This window comes from Sorex araneus, chromosome 10 (genome assembly GCF_027595985.1).
Source record: "Sorex araneus isolate mSorAra2 chromosome 10, mSorAra2.pri, whole genome shotgun sequence".
Taxonomy (NCBI): domain Eukaryota; kingdom Metazoa; phylum Chordata; class Mammalia; order Eulipotyphla; family Soricidae; genus Sorex; species Sorex araneus.
Genome location: NC_073311.1, coordinates 6,756,073 through 6,782,560, shown reverse-complemented (window position 1 = coordinate 6,782,560; position 26,488 = coordinate 6,756,073). Strand labels below are relative to the sequence as shown.

General features: G+C 56.4%; 1 protein-coding gene across 1 annotated transcript in view; it reads right to left on the bottom strand.

The window, feature by feature from the left end:
• Window positions 1-276: 276 nt before the first annotated feature.
• RASSF3 (Ras association domain family member 3) overlaps window positions 277-26,488 on the bottom strand; it is a 78,964-nt gene continuing 52,752 nt past the window's right edge. Inside the window, exons 2-5 of the mRNA XM_012936107.2 lie at window positions 9,786-9,893; window positions 6,425-6,647; window positions 4,176-4,285; window positions 277-2,863 (exon numbers count right to left, since the gene is read on the bottom strand). Of these exons, the coding sequence (XP_012791561.2) occupies window positions 2,714-2,863; window positions 4,176-4,285; window positions 6,425-6,647; window positions 9,786-9,893 (591 nt within the window). The 3' untranslated portion in view covers window positions 277-2,713. The remainder of the gene's footprint in view (window positions 2,864-4,175; window positions 4,286-6,424; window positions 6,648-9,785; window positions 9,894-26,488) is intronic.

Sequence of the window (26,488 nt, the reverse complement as noted above, 5' to 3'; positions counted from 1 at the left end):
GAGAGCTAAGCAGGGGCTCGCTCGGGCACCTGCCCTGCAGGTAACCAACTTCAGTATAATCCCTTGCACCACAGGGTCCCTAGGCCCTGCTACTGAGGTGCCAGGCTGGTGGTCAGAATCCAAGGAATGGCCCCCAGGTCTCCTAAATACAGCCAGGGAGGCCCCACCCCCACCCCCAAAAGCTGTCACTTTCTGGTATGTGACCCATGATCTGCAGAAGAAACTGCAATCTTCTCTTATCTGGGTTATCATCACAGAAAAACAGAGACAACAACAAACATTTCAATTTTTAATAATGGAAACAATTTGTCATTCCAGAAGTAATTGTAGGAAAGATAAATCTTCCCTGTAAAAATAAACTTAAAACTCATCAAAAATTATAAATATTATAACCTTTTTTACTTCTGTGATTTAAAATGCTCCCCTGCATTACAATGGCCCCTTCATTTAACATCACTCCTGTACCATCACATATTGAAAACAGCATTACAATATAGCTTAGTTTAATTTAACGTAAGAATTTGTGCAATGATTTTTTTACAAAAAAAATCTTTGGCCTTCGTGGCCTTTTTACATATTAAAAAAATGCTATTGCAGTGACCAGTGTTTGGGAGAGGACATCAGTCTTCAAAGAACTGACCTTGCTTCAACAGTCAAGTTTTCCAAATTGTGGTCTGTAGTGCAGAAAACAATGAGCGAGGTTCTAGACAATGCAGGCAAGGACGCCCTTTAGAGACAACCTACTTCAAGTCATAGAAAAAAAAATTCACAGATACCCATCAGCAACTATTTTAGGTTCTAACAGTGTCTTAATCTGGGAAACAAATGCTTCACAAACTCTAAGCTTACCAGGATGGATAATTAAGAGACCAGATGGCTGATAATAGTATACTCAAACCTAGGCAATAGTCTGAATAGTAAATATTTAAAAAAACAAACGTACAAATAAACCAAAAAAAAAAAAAAAAAACCCACGAAGGCATTCCCTGAACAATATGTGTTGGTTGACCATTACTAAAACCCCACCAATGCACTAAAAAGCTACATGCAAAGTTAAAGAAGATGTGCCAGACGGATCTCAGAGCGAGAGCTATTTCCTCTGTTTTTCTGGCTTTCCTCAAGCAGCTCAGAAAAGACACGATTGTCCCCGTAGGGGTGGCCGGCGGAGCAGCCCTTCCCGAGGCCTCCCGTCAGGCCGGGCTGGTCTCCGCACTGGGGTCACCCACAAAGGCGCAATGTAAGGCACAACTCACTTCAGAGGCAAAGAACTGAAGCACCTTGGAATTTCAAAAGGAATCCATTAGGTGTCACCAACGTGTTAACAATTCCTTGGGAATTTATTAAAAAAAAAAAATTAAACTAAACTACAAACAGATGTCGAGGCCCTGTGACTCGGGGCTGGGAGCGTCTATTGCACGAGTGTCTCTTTGGTTGTCGGGAAGAAGTTCCTTTGTTCGGGCCGGTCTGTGAGAAGCCCTCTGGGTGGTCTGCCCCACGCCCCATGGCTGCCGCCTCATCCTCATCTGGTCCTTTGGAGCAGAGGGTCTGAGCGAGTGGGGCCCACCGCCCCACAGCCCTGCTGGAAGGAGCCCTCAAAATTTGTAAGAAAAAAAAGTACTAGAGGCAGGGAAGGGGATTGTCACCGACCGTGCTCCTGGCTGGGCAGATGGCACAAAGGGAAGCCCGGCCTAACAGGAAGGACTGCAGAGCAGCAGCTCCTGAGCACTGTCGGGCGAGCCTCCAAAACCAGCTCCACGGAACTCTGTACTGTCCAGCCTCTGAGGCAACAATCAGGGGTGAACTGTCCTCCTGACCCAGAACACCAGGGTGGGGAAGCGAAGAGACATCTCTCCGAGGAGTTGGCAGGCACCCCCCCACCCAAAGCCAGGGGCGGGTAGACAGGGCACCCAGAGGGGTGAGAGGTCAGGCTGTGGGAAAGACAAGAACCCTACCCCAAAACTAGGTTCTCAGGCCAGCTACTGAGTGACGGGGCCCTTCCTGGCCATTCTCCCGCTTCCTTCAGCTGCGTCCCCACCTTTCCTCACCGGGAGACCAAACCTTCCTGCGACATGCCCAGCCTCTCCAACAGAACACCTTTAACCTTATTTTCCATGCAAAACTCTGGACCTCGCTCCACCGGCCACCAACTCATCCTGCAAACCACCTCCCCTCTGCCCTCCCCGCCTCTCTCCGGCGACTTGCTCTTTCCGTTCTACGTCAAACTCCAGAGATCCCTTCACGCAACCCCCACCGGGCCCCCCGCGTCCTGCCCCTTTCAGTCTATGAGCACGTTTCCTGACACAAACTTTTTTTCCTCAAGGACAGGTAGTTTCAACATAGGACTAGTATTCAGACAGAGTCCTTGTTAAGCTTTCAAAGAGCACTTGCACATCCTTAAGCTTAACATCATCACATCTTTAGAATAACTGAGGGAGGGAAAAAATATTAAAAAAAAAACAAAACACAACAAACCCAACAAGAAAGCAAGCCCCCAGGCCACGCCTCCAGGCGCCCTCGGAGGCGCCAATGAGCCTGCAGATTCACAGCTTGCCGGCAGGGGCGCCCCCGAGCAGGGGCCGGAGGCGGTGGGGAGGGGCGGGGTTGTCACTAAATCTAAAAGCGGGACGACCCGAGCATCATGGGGCAGGAAAGCAGCCCTCCGAGGGGGCGAGCCTGTGCCGGCCTGTCCGCAGGTCCCGCGCGGCGCGGGGTCCTAGTCGGGCTTCCACACCGCGCGGAGAGCGTCCTCCAGCCGGAGCCTGTAGGCCGCGTAGCGCCGCTTCAGGCTCTGCAGCTGATCGTCCTCTTCCTTGTCCAGGATGCGCAGGAAATTCTGCAGCTCGGGCAGGCTGAAGGCTTCCCACTGCGGGAGAGACAGGCGCTCATCAGAACTGCCGCGGGCTGCCAGGAGGGGGCGTTCTCCAGCCCCCTAAGTCTTGTAAGAGCAGAGTGGGGCAGCATCCCTCCCTCCCCAGGGAGCACACCCAGGAGTCACCCCACTGTCCTCCCAGCACTACTTAGTGGGACAACACCCCCCCCACCCCCCGCCCAAACAAAACAAAAAATAACAATAAAATTCAGGACTGAAACACAGGACAAAATTTTCCAGGGGCAACTCTGACCTACTAAGAGGAAGAGGGAAGGACCCTGGCTAGTGGCTTCTTTTTTGGCGATGTGAGCGCTGGGGATTGCCCCCAGGACGGCGCCGACCAATGAGCTCCAGCTTCTGGCTTCCCGACTCCTAAACTAGAAACCAGCCTCACCGAGTCAAGGAGCACCTACGGGGATCATCTTAGCAGCGCCCACTCCCAACAAGACAGAACTGCAAGGCCAGAGGCTTTACTGAAGCCCCGTGCTCGGGCTGACACTTCATCTAGAAGGGTCTTTTCCTCCACCCAAACGGCTCTAAACACAATCCTCCGTGAGAGAAAATGACAAATGCGATAGATGGAGACATAATTCTCAACTCACTTAGGCAAAAAAAAAAGGGGGGGAGTGAGGGGGGAGCATATAGGGGAGGGCAAAGATACCAGGAAGGTAAATATCTTTTGGGGTAAAGGAGATTGAATTTCCTTTTATTTCCCTTTAGAGCGAATTAGCCTGGAGACTTCTGCTAGCAGCAAACATATGGGGAGTATCGACTTTCAAAGTTCAGCTGGATCCAAGTCATCTGGAGGCAGAGGGGTGAAAATTACTCTCTGGGTGGAGTGGGCTTTTTGTTTTAAAGAGGGAGGGCACATTTCCAGCCACCTCTGAAGACAACAACCCACAGAATGAATGTTAGGAAATATCAGAGGCTAACTTTGGGCCCATTTCTACCTCTTCAAAAACATACAGAAGCAGGAGAGAGAGTACAGTAGGTAGGCAAGGCACATGCCTTGCATACAGCTGTCCAGGGTTCAAACCCCGGCACCACATATGGTTTCTGGAGCCCTTCCAGGAGTGCTCCCTGAGCACAAAGCGTGTATGTAAGCACTGGACACTGTCAGGGGTGGACCACACACCGGGAAGCAAAACAGAAGCTGCCCCCAGAAACCCCCTTTCCTAAGGCTGAGTCTGTCTCCTTCCCCAGCACCGCACCCTCTACCCTCTCTGAGGTGTTCGTTTACGAGAGCAGAGCGCGGGGCTGGCCGTGGGCCGTGCAGAGCGAGAAGCAAGGATGAAGCCTCACTTACCTCTCCGATTTCGTGCTCCCGAAGAACGAAACTAAGCGTGTCGGTTCTGGGTCCTGCTACCAGGCGCAGGTAGAGAGGATGTTCCCGATCTGAGAGCTTGCAGGCGTACACTGGGTCGGGACACAGACAGCATGTCACTCACGGGGGCCTGGAGTCATTCCCCAGGCCGCACGCCCCAGCGGCCCCCTGCCTGCTAGGACAGCCCGCAGCCAGCCTCCTCTGACCAGCACAGAGCTTCAAGCATGACTTGGGGCTGGGAATGCGGCTTGGTACGAGGCATGAGCATTCGTACATGTCTTGTGTGACACCCAGGGCTCCTTCCCACCACCCACAACTCAAAGCACCTCTGACAGTGCTCAGGGGGCCATATGGAATTCTGGGAATCAAATCTGGGTCAACCGCGTGCCAAGCAAGCACCCTACCCACAATTCCAGAGCGCCAGACCCCAAGTAAGCTTTAATTTTTTTTTTTTTTTTTTGCTTTTTGGGTCACACCCAGCGATGCACAGTGGTTACTCCTGGCTCTGCACTCAGGAATCACCCCTGGCCATGCTCAGGGGACCATATGGGATGCTGGGATTCGAACCCGGGTCGGCCGCGTGCAAGGCAAACGCCCTACCCGCTGTGCTATCGCTCCAGCCCCCCAAGTAAGCTTTAACTAACTCAGCTCCTTTTAGAAGGCAAGGGATTCATTTTTAGAGGAAGGAGAGTTTCTGTGGCCCAGGGCCTGGGGGCCACTCTCGGCAATCCCTGGCCCATGGCTCCGACATGAGGGCTGCCTGGAGGTGGGGGTCTGGGGGATGGGGGCAGGAGACAGTGCCGGAGCCTGAGCAGGGTCCCCAGGGCTGGGAGATGGCTCAAGGGTTGGCATCATGCCTGCGGGTCTGTTCCTCCAACCCAGGCCCTGCAGGGCCCCCACATCTGAGCACTGACACATCAGAGCTACACGGCTGGACCCAGTATCCTTTGGGAAGATCCCTGGGTGCCTGAACCCGCCTAGAGACCCGACTCCCAAGAATCGAATCTCTAAGGAACAGAGATCACACAGGGGATAAGGGGCTCGCTGTGCGGCAGGGGTCCTGGGTTGGTCCCGAGCCTGCCAGGAGGGACCCTACACGCTGCTGGGTGCGGCCCAAACCAAACACTAAATAAACAGGGTCTGAACACTCTCGAAAGCAAGGGAAAGAAACAACCGGCTACAAAGCAGAAGGCGGCTGTGGGCGATCTCAGCACTGCCTGGGCGACTCCCCAGGCCCTGCGACCACACTCGGACAGACTCTCCGTCTCAGGGGCCGTGAGAGGAAGCTCGACTGTCAGACTCTGCTGCCGAGACCAGGTGGGCAGGCGCAGGGGCTGGCAGACAAAAACGCCACCTCAGCCGCCCTTCTCCGCCTGGCGGGAGCTGCTCGAGGACCAGAGCCTCAGACTGCCTGTCCATGTCCCGTAGGGCCCACACCGCCAGCGGCTCCCACGGTCCTGTCCATCGCCCGGCCCGGCCTGCCCCAGCACATGGACACCCCATTTCCTAATCCCCAGCTAGTGAATCACGACATCATGGGTGTCCATCCGGGGACCCGTTTCTGTGTGACTGATGACAGCCTGCTTGAGTTCCGAGCTGCCACTTGGTTATTTTCTATCCACTGCATTTGGGTTGTTAGGCTGAACGTTTTGCACCCCTTCACGACACGCCTGAGGAGGACGGGACGCAAACTGGGGAGCCAGAGAGCCCCGGCCCTTGCTGTTGAGTCTGAAGCATGCGGAGACACTCGTCCACCTTTCTCCCCACAAAGCCTCTGGGCTCGCCGGGCACTGAATATGGAGCATGCCGTGGGAGAGCGCATGCTCCGCAGTGCACTAAAGAGAACCGGGACGGGGCCAGGATGGAGAGAGAGCACACGGGTGAGGGTGCTTGCCCTGCAGTTGGATCGCTGGCATCACATTTCCCCAAGCACCTGTGGGACTGGCCCAAGCAACACCTCCCAAACAAAGAGCATTAAAAGCCAGGCCTACCCCCTCCCAACGCCCACACCAACCAAAACAACAACATCATCCCTCTGTGACGCCATGAAATCCCCCTTAGTGCCTGAGCTCCTCTAACCACCCCGCCACCCCCGCCCCTGAAAAAAAACACAAGTGCAGGAACCTGGAGGAAGCAGCCAGAGCACAGCCAGATGGCGCCTCCCAGGGCTGCCGCAAGAGGCGTCTCTGGGCAGAACGCGCCGAGAGCGCACGGCTGGCGGCGACGCTCACCTTGGTCTTCCCTATGGCACCGCTTATAAAGCGCGAACTTGCTGGGGCTCTCGGTCACCAGGAACTTCTTGAGCAGGGCCTCGATCACCTCCCGGACCGTGTTGGCGCTGCTGATGTGCAGCGTGTTCAAACAGTCGCTGCTCCCGGGGCCGGGCGCGGTCTGCGGGGCTCTGCAGAGCTCCATGTGGACCTTGATGAAGCCAGTGTAAGTCCCGTTTGAATTCTGCGGCGGGGAGAAAGGCGCATGTCAGCGGGGCACCAGTGTCCCCCTCGGGGCTTCTCGCTCTTGTCCTTTCCCAGAGCTGTGCTAGCCCCTCCTGGAGAGGCCCCACCCCAGCCACGGCTTCCAGGGCCGTCTGGGGGCAGACAGGGGTGGGGGGTGGGGGTGGGGGCGGCAACCTGCATTTCTGCAATGACACGGCAAAGCCAGGCTGTGGGGAGGGTAGGCAGCCCACAGATCCAGGCCAGCCGCCCCCGGGGCTGCCTGTCCCCAAGCAGCAAAGGTGAGGCGAAGGACACAGACTCTCGGTGTCCACTGGCTATCTCAACAGTGGGTGCTCACTGGGGCCTAGGCATAGCGCGGCAGGTGAGGTACTTGCTTTGCACGTGTCTGACCCAGGTTCCATCTCTGGAACCCCACAGGGTCCCCTAAGCCCTGCCAAGAGTGATCCCTGAGCAAAGCCCCTGAGAGTCCAGCCCCCCCCTTTCCCCCAGCAGGTACTAGTTGTTCAAATGGTTTCCAGAGGTTTTTTGTTGGGGGCGGGCGGGGGGGGGAGGTGTTTGTTGATTGTAGTTGGTGTTGAGAGACCATGTGATGTTGGGATCCAAGCAAGCTTGAATCTTTCTTACATGCAGGGCATGGTCACCAGCCCTTCGAGCCCTGGCCCCTTGGCGGTACTTCTAAAATAAATTTAATCTATAATGAAAATAATATCACATCTTCTAAGTATTTTTGTTATTGTTGTTGTTGCTGTTTTGGCTTTTTGGATCACACATGGGGTGGTGCTCAGGAGTTACTCCTGGCTCTGCACTCAGGAATTACTCCTGGCGGTGCTCCCGGAGACCATGAGGGATGCCAGGGATCAAATCCAGGTCAGCTGCCTGGAAGGCAAATGCCCTCCCTGCTGTACTATCGCTCCGGCCCCTCTCTGTTGGCCATAAGTCTCATCTCTCTGGGGGCTGGAGAGAGAATACAGGCGTTTGCTTTGCATGTGGCTGACCCTGGTTCAATCCCCAACACCTCATATGATCCCTTGAGCACCGGCAGGAGTGGCCCCAGGGTCACTCTCTCCCTCCCTTCTATCCATCTCCCTCTCCCACACAGCTTTTTTGAAGCACTGTTCTTCTTTATACCAAAGAACAGCAGCCCGGGCTCAGAGAGAGCTCAGTGGGCCGAGCACACGCTTTGGGGGCCAGCCTGCTCCCTGGCACTGCATGGTCCCCAAACACAGCCCGGAGCAGCCCCCACGCACACAGCTCCTAAGCACAGCGGGGTGTGTGTCCCCCCAAAGCTGTGCCTATGTAATCTGTGCACCATGAACTTAATGCTCACCACTGTGGGGCGGGGGAATAGGATGACAGACACAGGGACTGAACCCAGGGCCATACACGAGAGGCACGTACTACCAAGCTATAGATCTTTGCCCCCACTCCTTTTTTGTTCTTTTGGGGTCACACCTAACGATGCTTAGGGCTTACTCCTGGCTCTGCACCCATGAATCACCCCTGGTGGTGCTTGAGGGACCATATGGGATGCCAGGGATGGAACCCCGGTCAGCTGCGTGCAAGGCAAACACCCTACCTGCTGCACTATCACTCCGGCCTGTCCATTTATCATGTTTAGTCTTTAAAACAACAAGGAAACTTGCATCTACCTTAATGTTCACGCATGGAATATTTCTGCTTTGATTTAAAAAAAAGTGCTTGCAAGAGGAGAGAGAATACTGCAAAAACAGTGACGAAGGATCTTCAGATCATCCCCCACCCCCTCCGCGTCATGTGAAGCCATTTAACAAGGTCTGCAGGTGCAGGAGGGGCTGGTCACACTAGGTGGTGCTCATGGGTCGAGGGAGACCCTGGGTGCTGAGGCTGGGACCTGGGCCTCGTGCACACAAAGCACGGGCACAGCAGCTCTTGAATGGTCTCTGCAGCCCACCAAGGCTTACATTTAAAAGGTCCTCCTTTTGTCACTGAAGTTGTATTCTGAAGTAGCTCTATCTCCAGAAATCATTTAATAGTAACACTTTTATTTGAAAAGATTTTGCACGGGGCTTGAGGCGGGGTACGGGGGTTAGTGTGCTGGCCGTGCACAGGGAGGGTGTGTCAGACTCCCGAGGACCTGAGCTGTCAGTACAGTCCACAGACCAGGAGGCGGGTCCGAGGGCCCAGCAGACTAGCACCAGGGCTGGCAGGTTCCAGAACAAAGCCTGCATTGGGAGGAGGAGTTGGACAGGGAATGCTCACACCGCAGCGTGGTCCCTGGCGCCTTTCCCTAGCACCAAACTGCTTTCCCAGCCCCGCCACAGCCCTGCCACAGAAACTCCCACAGCTCCCGCCCCTTCCGCCCACAGGAGGCGTCAGGGCCACTCACTCAGGGCAGCGACACCAAGATCCAACTTAGCTGTGCAACGGGAGAGGCCTGGACTCTCAGCTGAATTTCCCTGGAGGGTGGTGAACTGGGTTGGTAGGCATAAAATCTTTCGGAGGTGTGTGTGTGTGGGGGGGGGGTGCGTGTGTGTGGTGTGTTTGTGTTTGTGTGTGTGTGTGTGTGTGCATGCGCGAGCGCGCGCACCCCCTACAGCAGGGAGATGTTCAGGATTTACTTCTGCTGGTGCTGGGGACTGAACTGGAGTCAGTCACATGGCAAGCACCTTCATCCCTATATCCCTCATGCCCCATGCAAAATCTGTTTATTTTCCCTGTTTTATTTAAACACCGTGGTCTATAAAGTTGTTCATGATGATTCATTATAAGCATTCAATAAAACACTTTTAAAACTAAATTTATCTAAGTACTGAACAATTTCTGTAGATAAAACTACTTAAAAAAAAATCAGCTTTAGGGGCTGGAGCAATAAATAGCACAGCAGGTTGGGCATTTTCCTTGCATGTGGCCAACCTGGGTTCAATTCCCAGCAGGGTAATTCCTGAGTGCAGAGCCAGGAGTAATCCCTGTGCATCCACGAGTGTGACCAAAAAAAAAAAAAAAAAAAATCTCTAATGATGAAGAAACATTCCGTTTTCCTGTCAGGCGTTCCTTGAGGTTTAAAATTTTACAAATGCCATTCAGACCTTTAAAACATACAGATTGTACTACCAGTAACTTATGTTTGTCTCAAGACTAAAATATTCTGCATACTTACCAAGGTCATCTTTAACTTGTCTGTGACTGCTAAATTGTATTTATGAATTTTCTCTTTGATTTCCTCTTTGCTGAGGTAATTGTGGGTTTCCTTCTCTTTCTCCACATCCTAGAAGAAAAACAAACCATGCCACACATGAGCAATCGCAGAAAAAGATGTAGATAAGCCTGGATTCTTTTCACATTCCACACAAGAACAACTATGCAACAATTTACGTTAAAATTCACTCTCACCACCTCACCCACCCCAGATTCATTCTCATTCTCATTCTCTGTCTCTCTCTGTCTCTGTCTCTCTGTCTGTCGCTCTGTCTGTCTCTGTCTCTGTCTCTCTCTCTCTCTCACTCCTCTTCTGAGGTTTGGAGCAATAGTACAGTGGGAAGAGTGTTTGCCTTGTACGTGGCAGACCTGGGTTCAATCTCTGGCACTCCATAGGGTCCCCCGAGCCTGCTAGGAGTGGTTGCTGCGTGCAGAGCTAGAAGTAAGCCCTGAGCACAGCAGCTTGTGGCCCAAGCCCCCCCCCCCCGCCTCCCTCCCCCCCCCCCAAAAAAAAAATCAATCAACTATACAGTCTTAGGAATTTTATAAAAACCTACTTTGGGCACAGGGAGATGGCATGAAAGACAAACTCAGTTTTGCATGGGGAAATCTCAGGATCAATCCCTGGTAGCAAATAGTCCTCCGAAGCACAGCCAGGGAGTATCCCTAAGCATCAAGCCAGGAGTAGCCCAGACTGCAGGGATGGCCCCAATCATGCATTACTATTTTGCAAAACTGTCAGCTTTCCTTGACCACTTCCTGACAGTACCTGTTAGATTATCCATTCCTTTGTTTTGTTTTGGGGGTCACGTCAGACCATGCCAGGGATAAAGAACCCATCACTCCAGCCCTCTGAGCTCTCTCTCTGGCCTACTTTCAACAATATTTAAACACACAGACACACACACACCTCTCCCCTTTTAGCAGATACTATGCCCTCTGTATAATTTCTGCAGCTTGACGGTACATGCCAGTAGGCAGTGTAACTAGAGAGTACTAGCTGGCAGGAAGCCGCGGCCTGGTACTGGTACTTGGCCACCAGAGCGTAACCCACTGACAAGTAAAGGCTCAAGTCAAAGCCCAAGATGCAAACGTAGCCCGGCCCACCTCTCCCCTGCAGCTGCCCCACTGGGGAAGGGAGGATGACTCCGACTAACGCTCTCCTCCCCACAAGGATTCCACTAAGTCCACACGCCTGAAGCCCAGCATGCAGGGCCCCGGGCCCCCAGCCCCTCGGGCGCTACCCTGCCAACCTAGCGCGGCAGCTTCCAGCCCTGCCCACTTACTTCCCCATGGGCCCACGGCCTAGGAGAACCTTGCCCAGACTCCGGCTGCCCACACAAGGCGCCCGATCGCAAAGTGACATGACCCTTCCCGGTGCAAACCCCCCTAAGACCCAAGGGGGGGTGCAAACGACCACAGAGCCCAGGGGCCACGTGCCAGCGGGGGCCAGGGGCCGGGTGTGTGCGCTGCACGCAGGAAGCCAGGTCTGATCCCCGGTTCCCGCACGATCCTGCAGGCACTGCTGGGGCAACTCCTGAGCGCAGCTGGGCGGCCCCAGAGCAAAAGAAGCAAATGAGAACCAGCAAGGACCTGACGCTGGTGAGAGCCCCGGGGCCAGGGTTGGCGCCCCAACCCTGAAGACCCACGAGAAGGTGGGAGGTGGGGCGGGGGAGCAGAGCCGGGTCCCCCGCTGGTTCTTGGGGACCGGACTGAGCACCCCAGCGCACATCACAGCTTCCCTGACCGTGTGTTGGAAGACAGATGTTCCCAGGTGAGACAAGCTGATGTGACTGATGTGATGTCCTGCCTTCTGAGAGAGGACGCTGGCAGGAGCAAGCACAGGACAGAGAAGGACCAAGGGTCTCGGCAACCCTGCCCCAGCGGACACCTCGCTATCGGACACCAACCAATGGAGCTCAAGTGACAGAGCACGCGCCTAGCATGCACGAGATCTGTACAGTGTGTGTGTGTGTGTGTGTGTGTGTGTGTGTGTGTGTGTGTGTGTGTGTGTGTGTGTGTGTGTGTGTACACGGGGCTGCTTCTAGCTCTGTGCTGGGGGCAGCCACATGCAAAGTGAGTGCTTCCCCCACCCCAATACTCTCGTGCCAGCACTGTTCCTGTTCTGTGTAGGGGCCACCCCTGACAATCCCTGGGGACCCCCATGGTGCCCGTGACCACACCCAGGGCTCCAGACCCTAGGGTCCAATTTTCCCGCCCTTCAGGCTATCTCCCTTGGCCACAGGCTGTCCCAGCACTGCCGGTGCAGCCCTGGTGCCCTCTAAGCCCCGCTAGCCACACACACAGGATCCGGGCACCTGACATCCGGCCTGGCCTAAGAGGTAACACCTCACAGGCAGTGCTCCTGCTGCGTCCAGCTGAGCCACCACTCCTTGTGACACTGCAATCATTTAGTATCTAACAATCACGGACAGGTGCACTCACAGTTACAGAGGGTTAGTTAACATCTTTGAGTAACATACAGATTGATTTTTTACCTTTGTGTTGGGAAGTGTTCAGAACCTTTTTTTTTTTTTTTTGCGGGGGGGGGGTAGGGAGAGGGCTTTTTGGGTCACACTCAGGGCTAAGTTTCTCCTGGCTTTGCACTCAGGAATTCTCCCTGGCAGTGCTCAGGGAACCAGATGGGATGCTGGGGAAAGAACCCGGGTCAGCCGTGTACAAGGCAAATGCTCTCCCACTGCCCTGCCGCTCCAGCCCCCAGATTTTTCTTACATGCTCTTGGATTTTTGAGTTAACGATGGGGCAGCAGTACACCAAGGCCATCGCCAAGGCTGACGCACTCTGTAAATATTTGCCGGCCGGGGTGAGGGCATGGCAGGCACCGTCAGCCCCTTGGCGCCTCTCTCAGCCCTGCTGAAGATGAGGGAGGAATGACCGGGGAAAGACTCCAAGTATTAGCACAGCAGCGGGAGAGCGGCCTGCCAGCGGGGGCGGGGGCAGGAGGCCCAGACCCGGGCACCGACGCTTCAGTTTCTCACGTCAGGACGGGACAAAGGCTGTGCGGAAAGTTCCATGCTAGTCCCTTCCTGAGAGACCCACTCCGAGGGACCGAGCACATGTGTGTGGGGACCCTGGGTTCGACCCTCAGCACACGGTCTCCTTCCTGAGCATGGCCAGGAGTGCCCCACCGCACCCTCTCCAGGAAAGAAAAGAACCCTCCTGCTCTTCCTCTCAGTGCAGTGCCTTTGGGGAGGCTGCTGGGGCCACAGGAGGGAGGAGGGAAGAGGGAGCACAGGGAGAAAGCAGGTACGCCTGGTTCAAAGGGTGGGCAGGGAGGAGAGGCTAAGACCACTGTGCGTGTGTGTGTGTGTGTGTTGGGGGGGAGGGCTGGTCTTCTTGCTGCTGTGTTTGAGCCACTACCAGCTGTGTTTGAGGCTTACTCCTGGCTCTGTGCTCGGGGGTCACTCCTGATGATGCTCTAACACTGCGCTGGGGCTGGAGCCCGGGTCAGCTGTGAGCAGAGCAGGAGCCCAGGAGCTGTGCCGTCTCTCCAGCCCCGCCCTGTGTCCACAGAAACAACACGCCATGGGACTGCGAGACACCTGCGGAATCAGCGAGGGCTGTAACACTCAGCCGGCCCTTCCTGCAGGCAGAGGGGGACCCCACGCCGAGTCTGTCTGCCGAGGCCCCCCATTTCAACAAGGCCACCCCACATTTGTAACCCTCCCCCACATCCAGTTTCTCAGGAGAGCGTTCAACAACATCGTGTTTATTTCTTGGTTTGGGGGCCCCAGTTGGCGATGCTCAGGGTTAACTCTTGGCTCTGTGCTCCAGAGTCATTCCTAGTTGCTCTAGGGGACCACATGGGGTGCAGGGATCAGCGTGGCACAAGCAAGGAGCCTTCCCCACTATGCCATCAGTCTGGTCCCTGAAGATTAAATTCCAAGTAAAACACACACCCAAGCAGGCACCAGCAGTTGTGCGCACCTATGTTCAAGAGAGCGCGGGTGAAAGGCAGACTTCCCTGCAGCTCCCTATTGCAGCTGAGTTCAGGGCTGTGCTCTAAGGCTTCGGGTATACTTCATAGAGTCACAGCTCTGCACATTCCAGCTGTGTGATCAAGGACCAGTGACTTAACCTCTCTGAGTCTCACTTTTCATCTTTCTAAAACATGCCAAATAATACTGATTTGTTTTGGTTTCTGGGCCACACTGGTGTGCTCAGGCCTTCTGGCTGTGAGAGCCAAAGACTGAACCTGGGTCGGCGTGTGCCAGGCAAACCCCTACCCATTGTGTCTCTCCAGCCCCACAATACACTGTTGTGAAAATGTATAACACAACCCATCATTCAATAGCTATTTGCACGGGGGTAGGGGAGAGTGGGTGCAGAGACTGACACTAGGGCCCCACCTATGCACAGCAAGTGCTCTAACTGAGCTACTCCCCAGTCTTCATCCTCTATTGGCCATGTGTCCTGGTGCCCAGGGCTCTGTGCCAACATGTGGGACCTGCATTTCCATCCTTCCTCCAACGACAGCCTGGCTGCCCTGTGCCCCCTGCCCCACCTGCTTGTAAGGTTTCTCCCCTCTAGCTCTTTCCCTTTCTTTACTAACACAGACCTCCTGAATAAGCGAGGGCTGGATACAGTACAGCAGGCACGACGCTTGCTTGGCAGCTGGCCGACCTGGGGGGTTGATACCCAGCACCCAATATGGTCCTCTGAACCCTGCCAGGAGTGATCCCAGAGCACAGCCGAGTGTGGCCCCCAAACAAAAACAAATAAAGCAAATGGAAGGGAAAAAAAGGAGAAAAGAAAAAAAAAAAAGCAATGTGAAGTAAAAAGGCAACTGTTCCAAAGCAAACAAGAGTCTATTCCCGACGGAAAGAATCTGACCAGGGGTTTCTGGGGCGCCCGGCCCTGCTGCTCTTGACCTTAAAAGCACTGAGCGCCTCGCTGAGCCATGGTCCCACGGCACCAGTGCCAACTATCAGCGGGTGCCACGTCCAGGGGCTCATGCTTATCCTGATGTCCAGCCCCGGCACGCTGACTCACCCTGGCCACTGCAGGGACGAGATTTTTCTTCCCTGCTAAGTGGGAAGGGATTTTTTTTTTTGGCGGGGGTGGGGAGGGGTGTTTAAACGGCAGGGTGTAGAGCTCAAGCTCAATTTCCATTTACGTGAAGGCTCTGGGTCTGGTCTCGCTCTGCCCAAGTCCGGCTTGCAGCCCCTCGGTCTGCCCGGTTCACGCGTCACGAGGCCAGAGCACCCCTTTCTCTTCAGAGACGCCTCTCTGGGAGCCGGGGCCCCGGGATGGGGTAAGGTGCTGGCCGTGCTTGGCACCGGCCCCAGCTCGACTCCCAGCACTACTATATGGGCCCCCGAGCACCACCAGCGGTCACGCCTGAGCACACAGCCAGGAGGAAGCCCCGAGCACCACCGGATGTGCCCCAGCTACCCTGCCCAAGACGTCCCGCGCCTGGATCCCAGGGGAAAAGCCAGGGAGAAAGAGCTGAGGGGGTCAGGCCGACAGCCACAGCTCTGCAGAGCCATGCCCCGAGCACACGCCACCCTCCCAGCCACGGTCAGGAAAGGGGTTCTCCTCCTCCCCTTCCCGCACCCCATTATCCGTCACAAAGCTCCAAAGCCCCGCTCGGGACGGGGCAGGTGGACCCAGAGAGGATAGACCGGCGGGTGCTGAGCGCATGCATCTGTTAGGGGGGAACGGGTATTTCTTTCCCTGATTAATTATTCACTCAGCCCCGGGACTCCGTATGCATTCGAGCACTAGCACGCCCAGAGCACATCTGTTGGCCCCGATCATTTTAAACAATCTCTTTGTGCCCAAGGCAAGAGGAACAGCAGAAGGGCGTCTAGGTGGGTATTTCAGACGCCTTCTAAAAAAGAGGAGTTCAAAAATAGAACGCGGCCCCTTATAAGGCTGAAGCACTGCGCTGGCCTCGCCCCAGTGCGCTGCGGAGTCACGCCTGCCTTCCGCCGCCCTCAAGCTCTCCAGCCTCCCCCCACTCGGCCACGCTCCCGTCTCCCCAAGCACATCACGGACCCCAGCACCACCCCACCACCCGCCTTCACTCCTCACCCTGCGACCCTCTATTCCAGGTCCACCCCGCCCAGGAGGCGGCCCACCCTTCTCTCTCCTTCCGGAACCCCCAAACTACCCCAGCATCCAGACCTGGCTCGTGTCCTTGGTGGGTTCTTAACCTCCCTGCAATGACTGTGCAAGCTCTTGCTCTCGGAGACGGGAATGCCGGAGAAGGGGGCTCTGCTCCTTGCCACCTGGACTCCCTTGGGTTACAGTGGCTCCCCCCCAGCTGCTCTCCTCCCTCCAGCTATTCTTTCGTGGGACATATGGATCCGTGCAGAGGTTTTCGCCGGGTTTTTCAGAGCTGAGGGAAGCTGCAGGGGCACACACAAGAGGCCTTTTATGATAGCAGCCAGGACGTTTCTAAGCTGCTGCTCGCTGTCTGCACCATCAAAGAGCACAGGCTCTTCAAAGCACACCCCCGGGGCCCCCTCCCGCACCCTGGGCAGCAGTGCAGTGGCGGCAGGTTAATAAGATTAATGGTGGTCACGATCCGCACCAGAGGCGCAGCACACGGGCCTCCCGTGAACCCATGCCCGAAAGCCCGTTACCAGCCTGCCAGGCCCTATATGGTCGTCCCTCACAAAACCGGGTGGCGTGCCAGTCCTCACACAGCCACTCGCTTGTTCGGAGCCAGAAAACAAACTTGGAAGTGGCCTGGCTCTCCCAGAGGGGGCCCAGCCGGGGGTCCCAACCCCAGGCAGACCAGATTCCTCGGAGTCTTAGAAACCCGGTTGGACATGTGTTCTGAGGGAGCCAATTAAGATCTATTCAGTTCTGAAAGGTGAGCCACTTCACGCCGGGTTTGGCTTCCTTGGGTCAAAGAAAGGAACAATTATTAAAGGCCTCCCAGCCAGGCCACCACATCATGACCAGCTAACCCGCCTGGATAATGAGAACAAGAATGTGGCCCAGGCCAGTCAGCACTCGACCCCGCCCCCGCCCCCAACGGAGACCACAGACAAATCTCAGAGCTTGAGGGGAGGTGTGTCTGCAAGGGGTCTCCCTTTTCCTGACTGATTCATTTACTTATTACCTTTTGGGGTCACACAGTATTGCTCAGAGGTTTCTCCCGACTCTGCACTCAGGAATTACTACTGAGGGTGTTCATGGGACCATCTGGGATGCCAGGGATCGAACCCGGGTCGACTGCATGCAAGGCAAACGTACGCTCCACCATACTACTAACACTCCAGCCCCTGCTTATTTATTTCAAACGAGCATGGCACCGTGCAGCTCTGGCGGAGAAGCCACCCATGAAGGCATTTCCATGGAGCAGGGGGCCGGAGGGCCAGCCCAGTAACTCCTGGTGAGAAGCGAGGAAAGGGAGAGAAGAGAAAGTGCCAGAAAGAGCACACCTCCCCCTCTTCTCCAGCTCCTCCCGCCCAGCAGCTGGCATGGGGGAGTTGGCCACTGAGGAACAGCTCTGTGTCTGACTGGGGTCGGGGGCTACATCTGGTGATGCGTGGGGGGGAGGGGGCACGCAGTACTGAGGGTCAGACCCGGGGTCCTGGGGTGGCCAGGCCTTTCCACTCCAATCCTTTCAGCTATCTCCCTGGCCTGAAGAATCAAAGTTTTTGTTTGTTTTGGGGCCACAGTCGATGGTGTGGTGCCCAAGGCTCACTCCCGGCTCTGCAGAGCTCAGGGATCACTCCTGGCGTGCGCGGGGGACTATCTGTGGAGGGACACTGAACCCGGGTGGGCATGAGGAAGGCAAATGCGCGACCCCCTGTACTATCTCTGCACTGCCCCCTGGAGGAATGTTTAAAGAACCAAAACTGACAGGGCAGAACAGAGAGGACAGAGGTGAGGGGCCTGCTTACCAGGAGGCTGTGTGGCCACAACCCCCGACACCACACCTGGTTCCCTGAGCACAGAGCCAGGAAGGGCCCTAGCCCCAAGTCCCCACAAAATGAAAGGCCAAAGGTAAGCAAAGGTGCATTCTGGGGTTGTTTCATTTGGCCTCGCTACCTCGCGGGCATGCTTCCCCAGGTCCCCCACCCCCACCTCTTAATGTTTAACTCAAGTTGTTTGCACAGTGACCATCATTCCTACTACAGGCAAAAACTAGTAGTCTACCAGGGTGTTTAAAGAGAGCACTGGACTATTGTCCCTTTTATTTTGTTTTGTTTGGGGCCACACCCAGTGGTGCTCAGGGATTAGTCCTGGCTCTGTGTTCAGGGACCACTCACTCAGGCTCAGGGGACTCTACTGGGTGCCGGGAATTAAACCCAGGTCGGCTGTTAACAAGGCAAGCATCCCACCCTCTGCGCTCTCTCTGGTCCTAAAGCACCCTTTAGTAGCAAGTGTTCTAATATTCCTTTCTCCTGGGGGAGGGGCGGGTGGGTGCACACACACGCAGAGGTGCCTGGGGGACCACGTGGTGCTGGGGATCAGGCCTCCCACTCACGACACAAGCACCCACAGGCCTACACAGCGCCCATCCTGGCTGTTTCCTAATGCTGTGCCACCACGTGTCTACGTAAATGCCCACGAAACTCAGTTCACTGAAGACTAGGAAAATTCACTGGGAAAACTAACCTGGGCCAGCAGAAAGGTCAGGAGACTGACCCTGCGAGGGGTGAGAGATCACAGGGGTCCTCCCTGAATGATCGCTTAAATTATGTGCCGGCCCAAGGCTCCAGGGGTCATTGGCAGCCACCCAGGGCAATTACACCAGTCCTGGAGCCCAGTCCCCGAATTCAGTTAGTCCAAGGGACAGACGAGGGTCTCACAAAGGCCAGAGCTTGAAGTGAGGTCCCGGGACCACCATCTCCCTGATGAACCCTTTGGAACTGGCAATCAAGGAGGCTGTGGGGAGCGGAAATGAGCAGCCCTCTGGCAGCGAGCCAGGCAGGAAGCGTGAAGGAAAGCCACAGGGCCAGGAGGAGACAGGTGGGGCCCAGCTGGGAGCGTCCGCAGCTCCGGCCACTCCTGACCCACCCCCACGGCAGCAGGAAGTCTGGGCGTCCAGGGCCGGGCAGAGGCGTGCCTTGGCCACGCTGTCAGCTGGAACCACAGGCCTGAACAGAGGCAGTGAAAGTCCTGAGAAAAACTCAAGCCCGTCTGCAGGCTACCAGGAGCAACGGGGAGCGAACCCGAGCGGGAGAGATGGCCAGCAGGGCCTGTGCTCCTCGTGCAGGGGGCCCCAGAATCTCTCTCCAGCACTGTCCCCCACGGCCCCAAACCAAACGCGGGCGTCTGTGCGGTCTCCTCGCCAACCCTGGAGCCCGAGGGCAGTCTGGAGGGGGACCTGGAAGCAGCTGCGGACAGAGAGCCCGGTGAGCCGCGCGCACACCAGGACACAGGAGGCCGGGGCGGGGCCAAGCACGGGGCCAAGAGCCCTCCTGGGTGCAGACACCACACACTCTTTCAGGATGACGTTATCTAGGGAGCCACCTTTCTTTCCCTTCTTTTTTTTTTGGGGGGGTGGGGTGGGGCAGCGTCACACCCAACAATGCTCAGGGGTTACTCCTGGCAGTGCTCAGGGGACCACATGGGATGCCGGGGATTGACCCCGCGTGCCCTACCTGCTGGTGGCTCCACCAATATGAAGCCACATTTAACTCCCTTACCGCCATGATTTACACACTGTTGATTCTTGCTCATCGTTCCCCGCCTTTACTAACGCACTGGCCCCAGTATATTTGTACAGCTCCCTCTAAGGCCACTTGCGGTCCAGAGATGCCCCTGAACAAGGAGAGGGAGAGGCCAGGCAGACACCCGATCCCGACATGAAAGCCAACGGGAGTGGCAGCGTGGAACTGCAAGTTCAACATCTGCCTTGCTGACATCCCATCCACTCCTTCTTCCCAAACTCTCCCCCTCCACCCAGACGGCTCTCTGGATCACAGCCCTACACGGCAGGGCTGAGGGAGCACAACCTCAGATCAAACACAGGTGAGAGGAAGGAGAGTAGACACCCCTCAGAAAGACAGGGAGGGCCACGCACAGGTGCCAGGAACACCTGTGCTGGGGTACCACCCCCCAGGCTGCATCGGGGTCCCTTCTCCGAAAGCGCAGCCCCGGGCATCAGTTTAATGCCAGGAATCCCCTCCGACCTGGAGGTGAAAGCGCTCCGGAGAAACGGAGAGAAGCGAGTCCGGGAGCAGTCCCGGGACTGGCCGCTCCTTACAAAGTCCGGGGATTTCTCACGACACTGTCCCATCAAACTCTCCTGCGTCCTGCCGAGCTGGAGACAGACGGAGCCCTCGGAGAATGTCTGGGAACAAGTTGGTCCCAGGAAGGGGCAGGTCAGAGACAACGGGGAAACCGAAAGGGGAGTCGGAGGGATAGTACGGGGTATGGTGCTTGTCTTGCTCACGGCGGACCCGGGTGTCGCCGGAGACTGACACCGGCATGGTCCTCGCAAAGCCAGCACCATCCCAGCTGTGCCTGCGTCTGGCCACGAGGCGTCTGGACACACCGTTCATCTGAACCCCGCAGGGCGGTGCCTATAAGCCCTGGCTGCGCAGGGAATGAGCACTCTGGCCAGCGCAATGGAGGCTCATTTTGAAACTGGAAAACAGTATGCCCAGTGTTAGGAAAATGGCCAGTGGCTTGCTATCTCGGAGGAACCGAGCAGGAGCTGTAACATGAAACCCATGGAGGAGCATTTAATTAAAAAAAAAAAAAATCTGAGCAGAAACTGGGCCTCCATGACAAACCATGTTCCTAAAGGGAAATATTCCCAAATGGTTAAGTGTTCAGATCTGACTGATGAGGTATGAAATGGGACTTTCTCTGAGCTGAATTTTTTTTAAGTCACCCAAATCTGTTGGACATCTGGTAGGTGGGGGGTTGAGGGTTGGGCCACATCCAGTGATGCTCAGGGGTTATTCCTGGCTCTGGATTTATGATTTATTCCTGGAAGTGTTCGGGGGAACCATATGGAATGCTGGGGATGGAACCTAGGCTGGCAGCATGCAAGGAAACATTCTACCTGCTATACTTTCTCGAGCCCAAAGGCCCCGAAATCTGTATGACTGTTCCTCAGAAGCAAAAGGGTCAGGGGCAAAGTTTAACAGTCCAACACTTGCCTTGCGTGTGTGAGGCCCTGAGTTCAATCCCCTGAGCATCACTGAAAACAAAACTGAACATCTGGGGTGGGGGCGGGATGGGCTGACAGCGCTTGCCTCACACCCATAGACCCTGCGCTTGGTCTTCCTCGAACCACCCCGAGTGCGAGCTAAAACCCCGACCACCGCTGTGGCCCAGAGCTTAGAAAAAAAAAAGGGGGAGGGGCAGTAGAGGGGGAGAGGGGAGTGAGGAAAAGGCCTTTCACATACCAAAATATATGCTTTTTAAACAGCCTTGGAAACAGACACAGAGCAGCCCGGTGGTGTGCCTGCCTGCCAGCCGCAGGGCGCCCACAGAGGGGAGCAGTGGCATTTACAGCGGCAGGTAAAGATGGGCATCTGGATCTGGAAATACAGCCCTGATCCGTGTCTGTATACAAATGACATACACTGGGCGATAGAAGTGGTTTCGATCACAAAGGAAAGGCAGGTTCTGTGACGTCACCCGAGTACCAACTGATAAACAAAAGCTTCCTTCCCGCGGCCTTGGGAATGGAACTATTTTTTTTCCCTGCTCTTTATTTTTATTTCTTGAATAATCTGCAGCAACTTCAGCAGTTTTTGCTGGGCAGCAGAGCTGGCTGCTTGCATGACCCGAAGGCCCTCGCCCCCAGCTCCCTCTTCCTCCCTGCCTGGACTGGAGGAAGTCCTGCGCCCCACCTTTCCTCAGCACTGGGGGGGAGGGGAACTGGAGAACTGGAGAGTCAAGGTGGGGGGACACCGCTCAGCTAGGAGGCCTGGAAACCCCACAAACTGAATAGGCTTGTGTGGGAGGAAGAAGAGTAGCAGATTTTGATTTGGGGAGAGGGTGCTGTGTTAGCATCAGAGGCTGAGAGAAACTTGCACATCACAGTGCCGTGGCCAGCGCCTGGGCTGACCTCAGGAGGGACCTGGGCAGGAAGCGGCAGCAGAGCACTGGCGCTCGGCACGGCAGGAAGTGAGTGCTGCATCCTCAGCCCCTCTGGGAACAAGGGCGTCCCCAGGGGCACGATCCGCTTACACCTAAGGAAACAGGAAGACGAGGAGGCTCCGTCCCATTGTGCACGCGGGTCGGCCAGACCGACGGCACTGTTTCACCTTCCCTTCACCCTTTCACTTTGGTCAGTTTCCCCAGGTATGGGTCGGCTCCACAGGGTTCCCAAACACGCGCAACAGCACACACCTCCTCAAGCAAGACGCTTAGAAATGTCCTCAGGCCACACGGAGCGGGCAAGTCACAGAGCAGCGACGCCAGGGGCAAGGGCAGGGGAGAAGGAGCCGAGAGGGAAGAGGAGAGACGCGCGTCCCGAGGGCCCAGCGCCTGGCTACAGGTGTGAGCAGAGCATGAGCTTTCCCAGGGCGTATGAGACAGGCATTTATCCCCAGCCAACTTGCCTTCCGTGGGGACCATGAGGAAAGGCCAAGTGTGAAAGGTCAACATGCAAACGGCGGACTCCACTGCTGAGAGCCACCGCACCATCACCTCTCTGAGGCCCCGGGAGGGCAGAGAAGGACCGTTTGCTGCCCCAGGCTGGTGCGGCAACAGTGGCCACTGCGGAGTAGGAGGGACCGAAACAGCGGAGCCCGGCCCTGGGCATCCAACGTGGGTGGGATCCGGCAGGACCCTCCTGAGAACCTCACTGTGCAGGGGCAGAAGGCAGAGGGGCATGCGGGCAGGAGACGCCCCACCCGAACCACGCCCTTCCCTTTCACTGTGGACGGCTGAGTGCAGGGGAAGGAGCGTGCTGCCAACCAGGACGCGCCTGACCGCACTGGGTCACTGTCCGAGCGTCCTCTCTTCCCGTCAGGGCCCCAGGCCAGCTCCAAGGTGGGACCGGAGCGGCAGCTCTGCAGGTGATGGTCTTGCTCCCACCCCAGCACTGGCTGCAGGGTCCAGCGCAGCCCCGAGCACTGCAGGAGGGACCCAAGACCCCTGAAGGAACAGAATCTGAGAGCCTGAAATACAAAGCGGGTGTGGAAGCTCGACTGGCCGGCAGTCCTGTTTCTGGGGCAGACAGTCCATCACGGCCCTGGGGGGTCTCCCCAGCACAGTGGAGGTCTCTGAGGGACTGGCTGCCTGATTTGGGGGCAACACCTGGCCGTGCTCAGGGATTAATCCTGGCAGTGCTCAGGGGGACCCTAAGGGACACCAGGGATTAAGCCCAGGCGGGCCGTGTACAACGCGAGCGCCAAGTGCCTTGCCCGCTGCTCGGCGGCTCGGGCCATCTCTGGCCCACCTTCTGCGTAACAGCAGAAGCAACGACGGGAAACCTGCCTCCGTTTCCCCTCCTCACCTTCTACCTCAGCTGATTCTGGCCCCACACAGGGAAGCAGAGAGAAACCTGGTCCCTGTTAAACAACGAAACTTTTCTTTTCAGGGAACTGAGGGGGCCCCATGGGGTGCCAGGGATCGTGCAAAGCCTGTGCTGTCTGCGGAACTCTCTCTCCGGCCCTGGGAACCTTTTCTGACACAGAAACCCTTCATCTCAACTAGGAGTTACCGGCTCGGCGGGCCCAGGGAACTGGGCTCATGCCTTCGCGTGGGGGAGGCTTGGGTCTGGTCTACAGCACGGCCTGGGTCCGGAGCACGGCTGGGCGAGCCCCCACATGTGGGGAAGGAGCCGGCTTTGCACGCAGCCAACCTGGATCTTATCCCTGGCACCAGATACGATCCCCACAAGCACGGCCAGGAGTGATCCCCGAGCCAGGGGAAGCCCAGAGCACTGCCAGCGGTGGCCCAAAACCCAAGCTCAGAGTGACAGCAGCCAGCTCCGTCTAGGACTGACACTGGGCGGGCTGGCCAGTGAGCGAGAGGGTGAGCAGGTGCTGGCCACGCTCTGGCCTGCACCAGCACTGCTGCACAAGGCACTCTCTCTCTCGCTCTCTCTCTCTCTCTCTCCCCCCTCTCCCTCTCTCCCTCCTCTCTTTTCTCCCTCCCCCGCCCATCACTGATTCGCCCTGCTATATGCAGTTACAAAGTTGTTCATGATTGGGCTTCAGTCATAAGATGTGCCAACACCCATCCCTCCACCAGTGTACATTCCCCACCACAATGTCCCCGTTTTCCCTCCCACCCCCACCCCCAACCCACCAACAGGTATTTTCTGCTTCTTTCTACGGATTCTGGCATTTGACAGTGTGCGCTGGGCATGTACACACGTGACAAACAGCTGTGTTGGGGAGCAGAAACCAGAGCACCCGCTCCCCGCTCCCTGCAACCTGCGATGGGAAGGAGGGAGTGCAGGAACGGAGGCTGCGGCGGGCTCAGGCCAGCACACAGAACCTGAGCCTGACCCCCCGCCCTGCATGCCTCCCTGCCTACCCAGGGAGAACCCGGGATGGTCCTGGAGAGCCCAGAGCACTGCGGCTTGAGCAGCAAGTGTCCCTGTGAAACGGTATCTGGGAGATCCTCTCCACGAAAACAAGCGAGGGGCAGAGGACCACAGGCGGGAACAGCTCAGCAGGAAAGGCGCTGGCCTTGCACACGGCTGACCTGGGCTCCATCTCTAGCATCCCAAACGGTCCCCTAAGCCCTGTCTGGAGTGACCCCTGAGCCAGAGCCAGGAGTAGGCCCTGAGCACAGCTGGGTGGGGCCCCCCTCACCCCCAAATGGGGTCTAAATCACTCTGAAGAATATACACATATGTATCAACCCTGGCTCTGCACTCAGGGATCACTCCTGGTGGGGCTCAGGGGACCATCTGAGGTACCAGGGATGGGGCACAGACCAGCCATCGGCAGACAAGCACCTTAACGCCTGCATTATCTCTACATTAGCTCTCATCCCTGACATTTCTGCTTTAATTTATATTAATAGTTTTTCTGATCTTAATTTCAAATGTGAAATTTAGGGCAGGGAAGCAAAGATCCAAATTGAATGTCCTTGGGGAGAAGCTCTGAGCAGGGGGAGGCAGAGGTGTAACAGGCCGAGCTGTTTTTTCAAAATGATGCCCCGTTCCCCTTCCCCCCTTCGGTAACGCCTGCCACTGGGTGCCAGCCAGGCACTGGGGCGAATGGAGGCAGAGACCCACCCGTGCAGGACGTGAGTTGTATTTATTTTTGCAGAACTATTTAAAAACCTCAGGCATGTTGACACTATATCCCGATGGCATCTCTCTTAAAAAATAAGGTCACCCAGGGCCGAGCGATAGTGTGGCAGGCAGGGTGCTGGCCTTGCATGACCTGGCTTCGACCCCTGCCACCACATATGGATCCCCCAGCCCTGCCAGGAGATCCCAGGGCGCACAGACAGGAGTAATAAGCCCTAAGCACCACCGGTATGGCCTCGAAACGTAATGGCTCAAAGGGCCAGAGCATGTGCTGCGCATGCAGGAACTGGGAGTTTAGTCCCGGGCACTGCCTGGGCCGGGTACAGCCCCCGACAGCCGACCAGCCGTAAGATCCCTCTCGTTTCAGGGGACCGTTACTGGCGGTGCTTGGGCTGTCTCCGCCTTGCGGACTGGAAAGGGCAGGGCTGGCGGCTGCTGATTCAGCCCCGCCTCCCAGCTGCCGGGGCAGCCCAGAGACCTGAACAGGAGCAAGGAGAGCACAAGACAAATCACCGCCTCGGCCCGGGGCATGTGGGGACCAAACTGCCTGCTTGTGGGGTACAACTTTCTGGCATCAGACACATTTTTCTCTACTTTATGGGAGTGTGTCTCGTTCTCTCTCTGCCCCTCTCACATTTCTTATGTTTTGACTGGAGGTGGGGGTGGGCGTAAACAATGGGAGGGCCAGGGCGGTGGCACAATGGCACAAACGCTGCCAAAGCACGTCCCTAACGTCTGTGGACCTGCGGCCCCCTCACAACTCCGCTGGGCCCTGAGCCCCACCAAGTGTCACCCCATTAAAACAAAAGCAAAAGCCTCCTGGGCCAGAGGGACAGGCTGCCTGGCACACACGCCCTGCCTCAGGCCTGCGCTGGGTCCCCAACACTGCAGATGGTCCCCATGCACCGCCACAAACAGCCCTGTAAGCATCACGCTGGGAAGAGCCGAGACCACAGTCCGGCTCAGCCCCAGACCAAAATGAAACACGTCGTGTCCATAACCCCTAAACTGGCCCCTGCGAGTTCTAAATCAAGAGCAGGCTCTTCCAAAGAGGAAAGAGAGTGACCTGTGGGGAGGGGCTCGGCCAAGCTCTGGCGGCCAGAGGGGTGCGGCTGAGCAACCCGGCACTGGGCCACGAGCCTCCTGTGTCCCAGGGAGCAGCAGCCAAGCAGCGAGGCCTGAGACCGCAGGAGGGAAGCGGGCGGAGAGCAGACTGGGTGGACGCTGAGCCACGCTGCTAAATTCAGCATGTACCTCGAGCAGAGGCACAATATTTATCCATTTAGTTATCATAACTTTGTGAGGCAAAATAGGTTAAGTTTGCAAGAAAACAGAAAGACTAATCCGCACAGACCTCACATGCAGACTGCCTAGGAGAGGGCCTAGAGTCTAACCTGGCACCGGGTAAATCCAGAAGCTTTGAATATATACGCATCACTGATCTTCCAATTCTGAAGTCTGGAAAATTACCAACATATGCTGTACTGAGAACTGAAAGA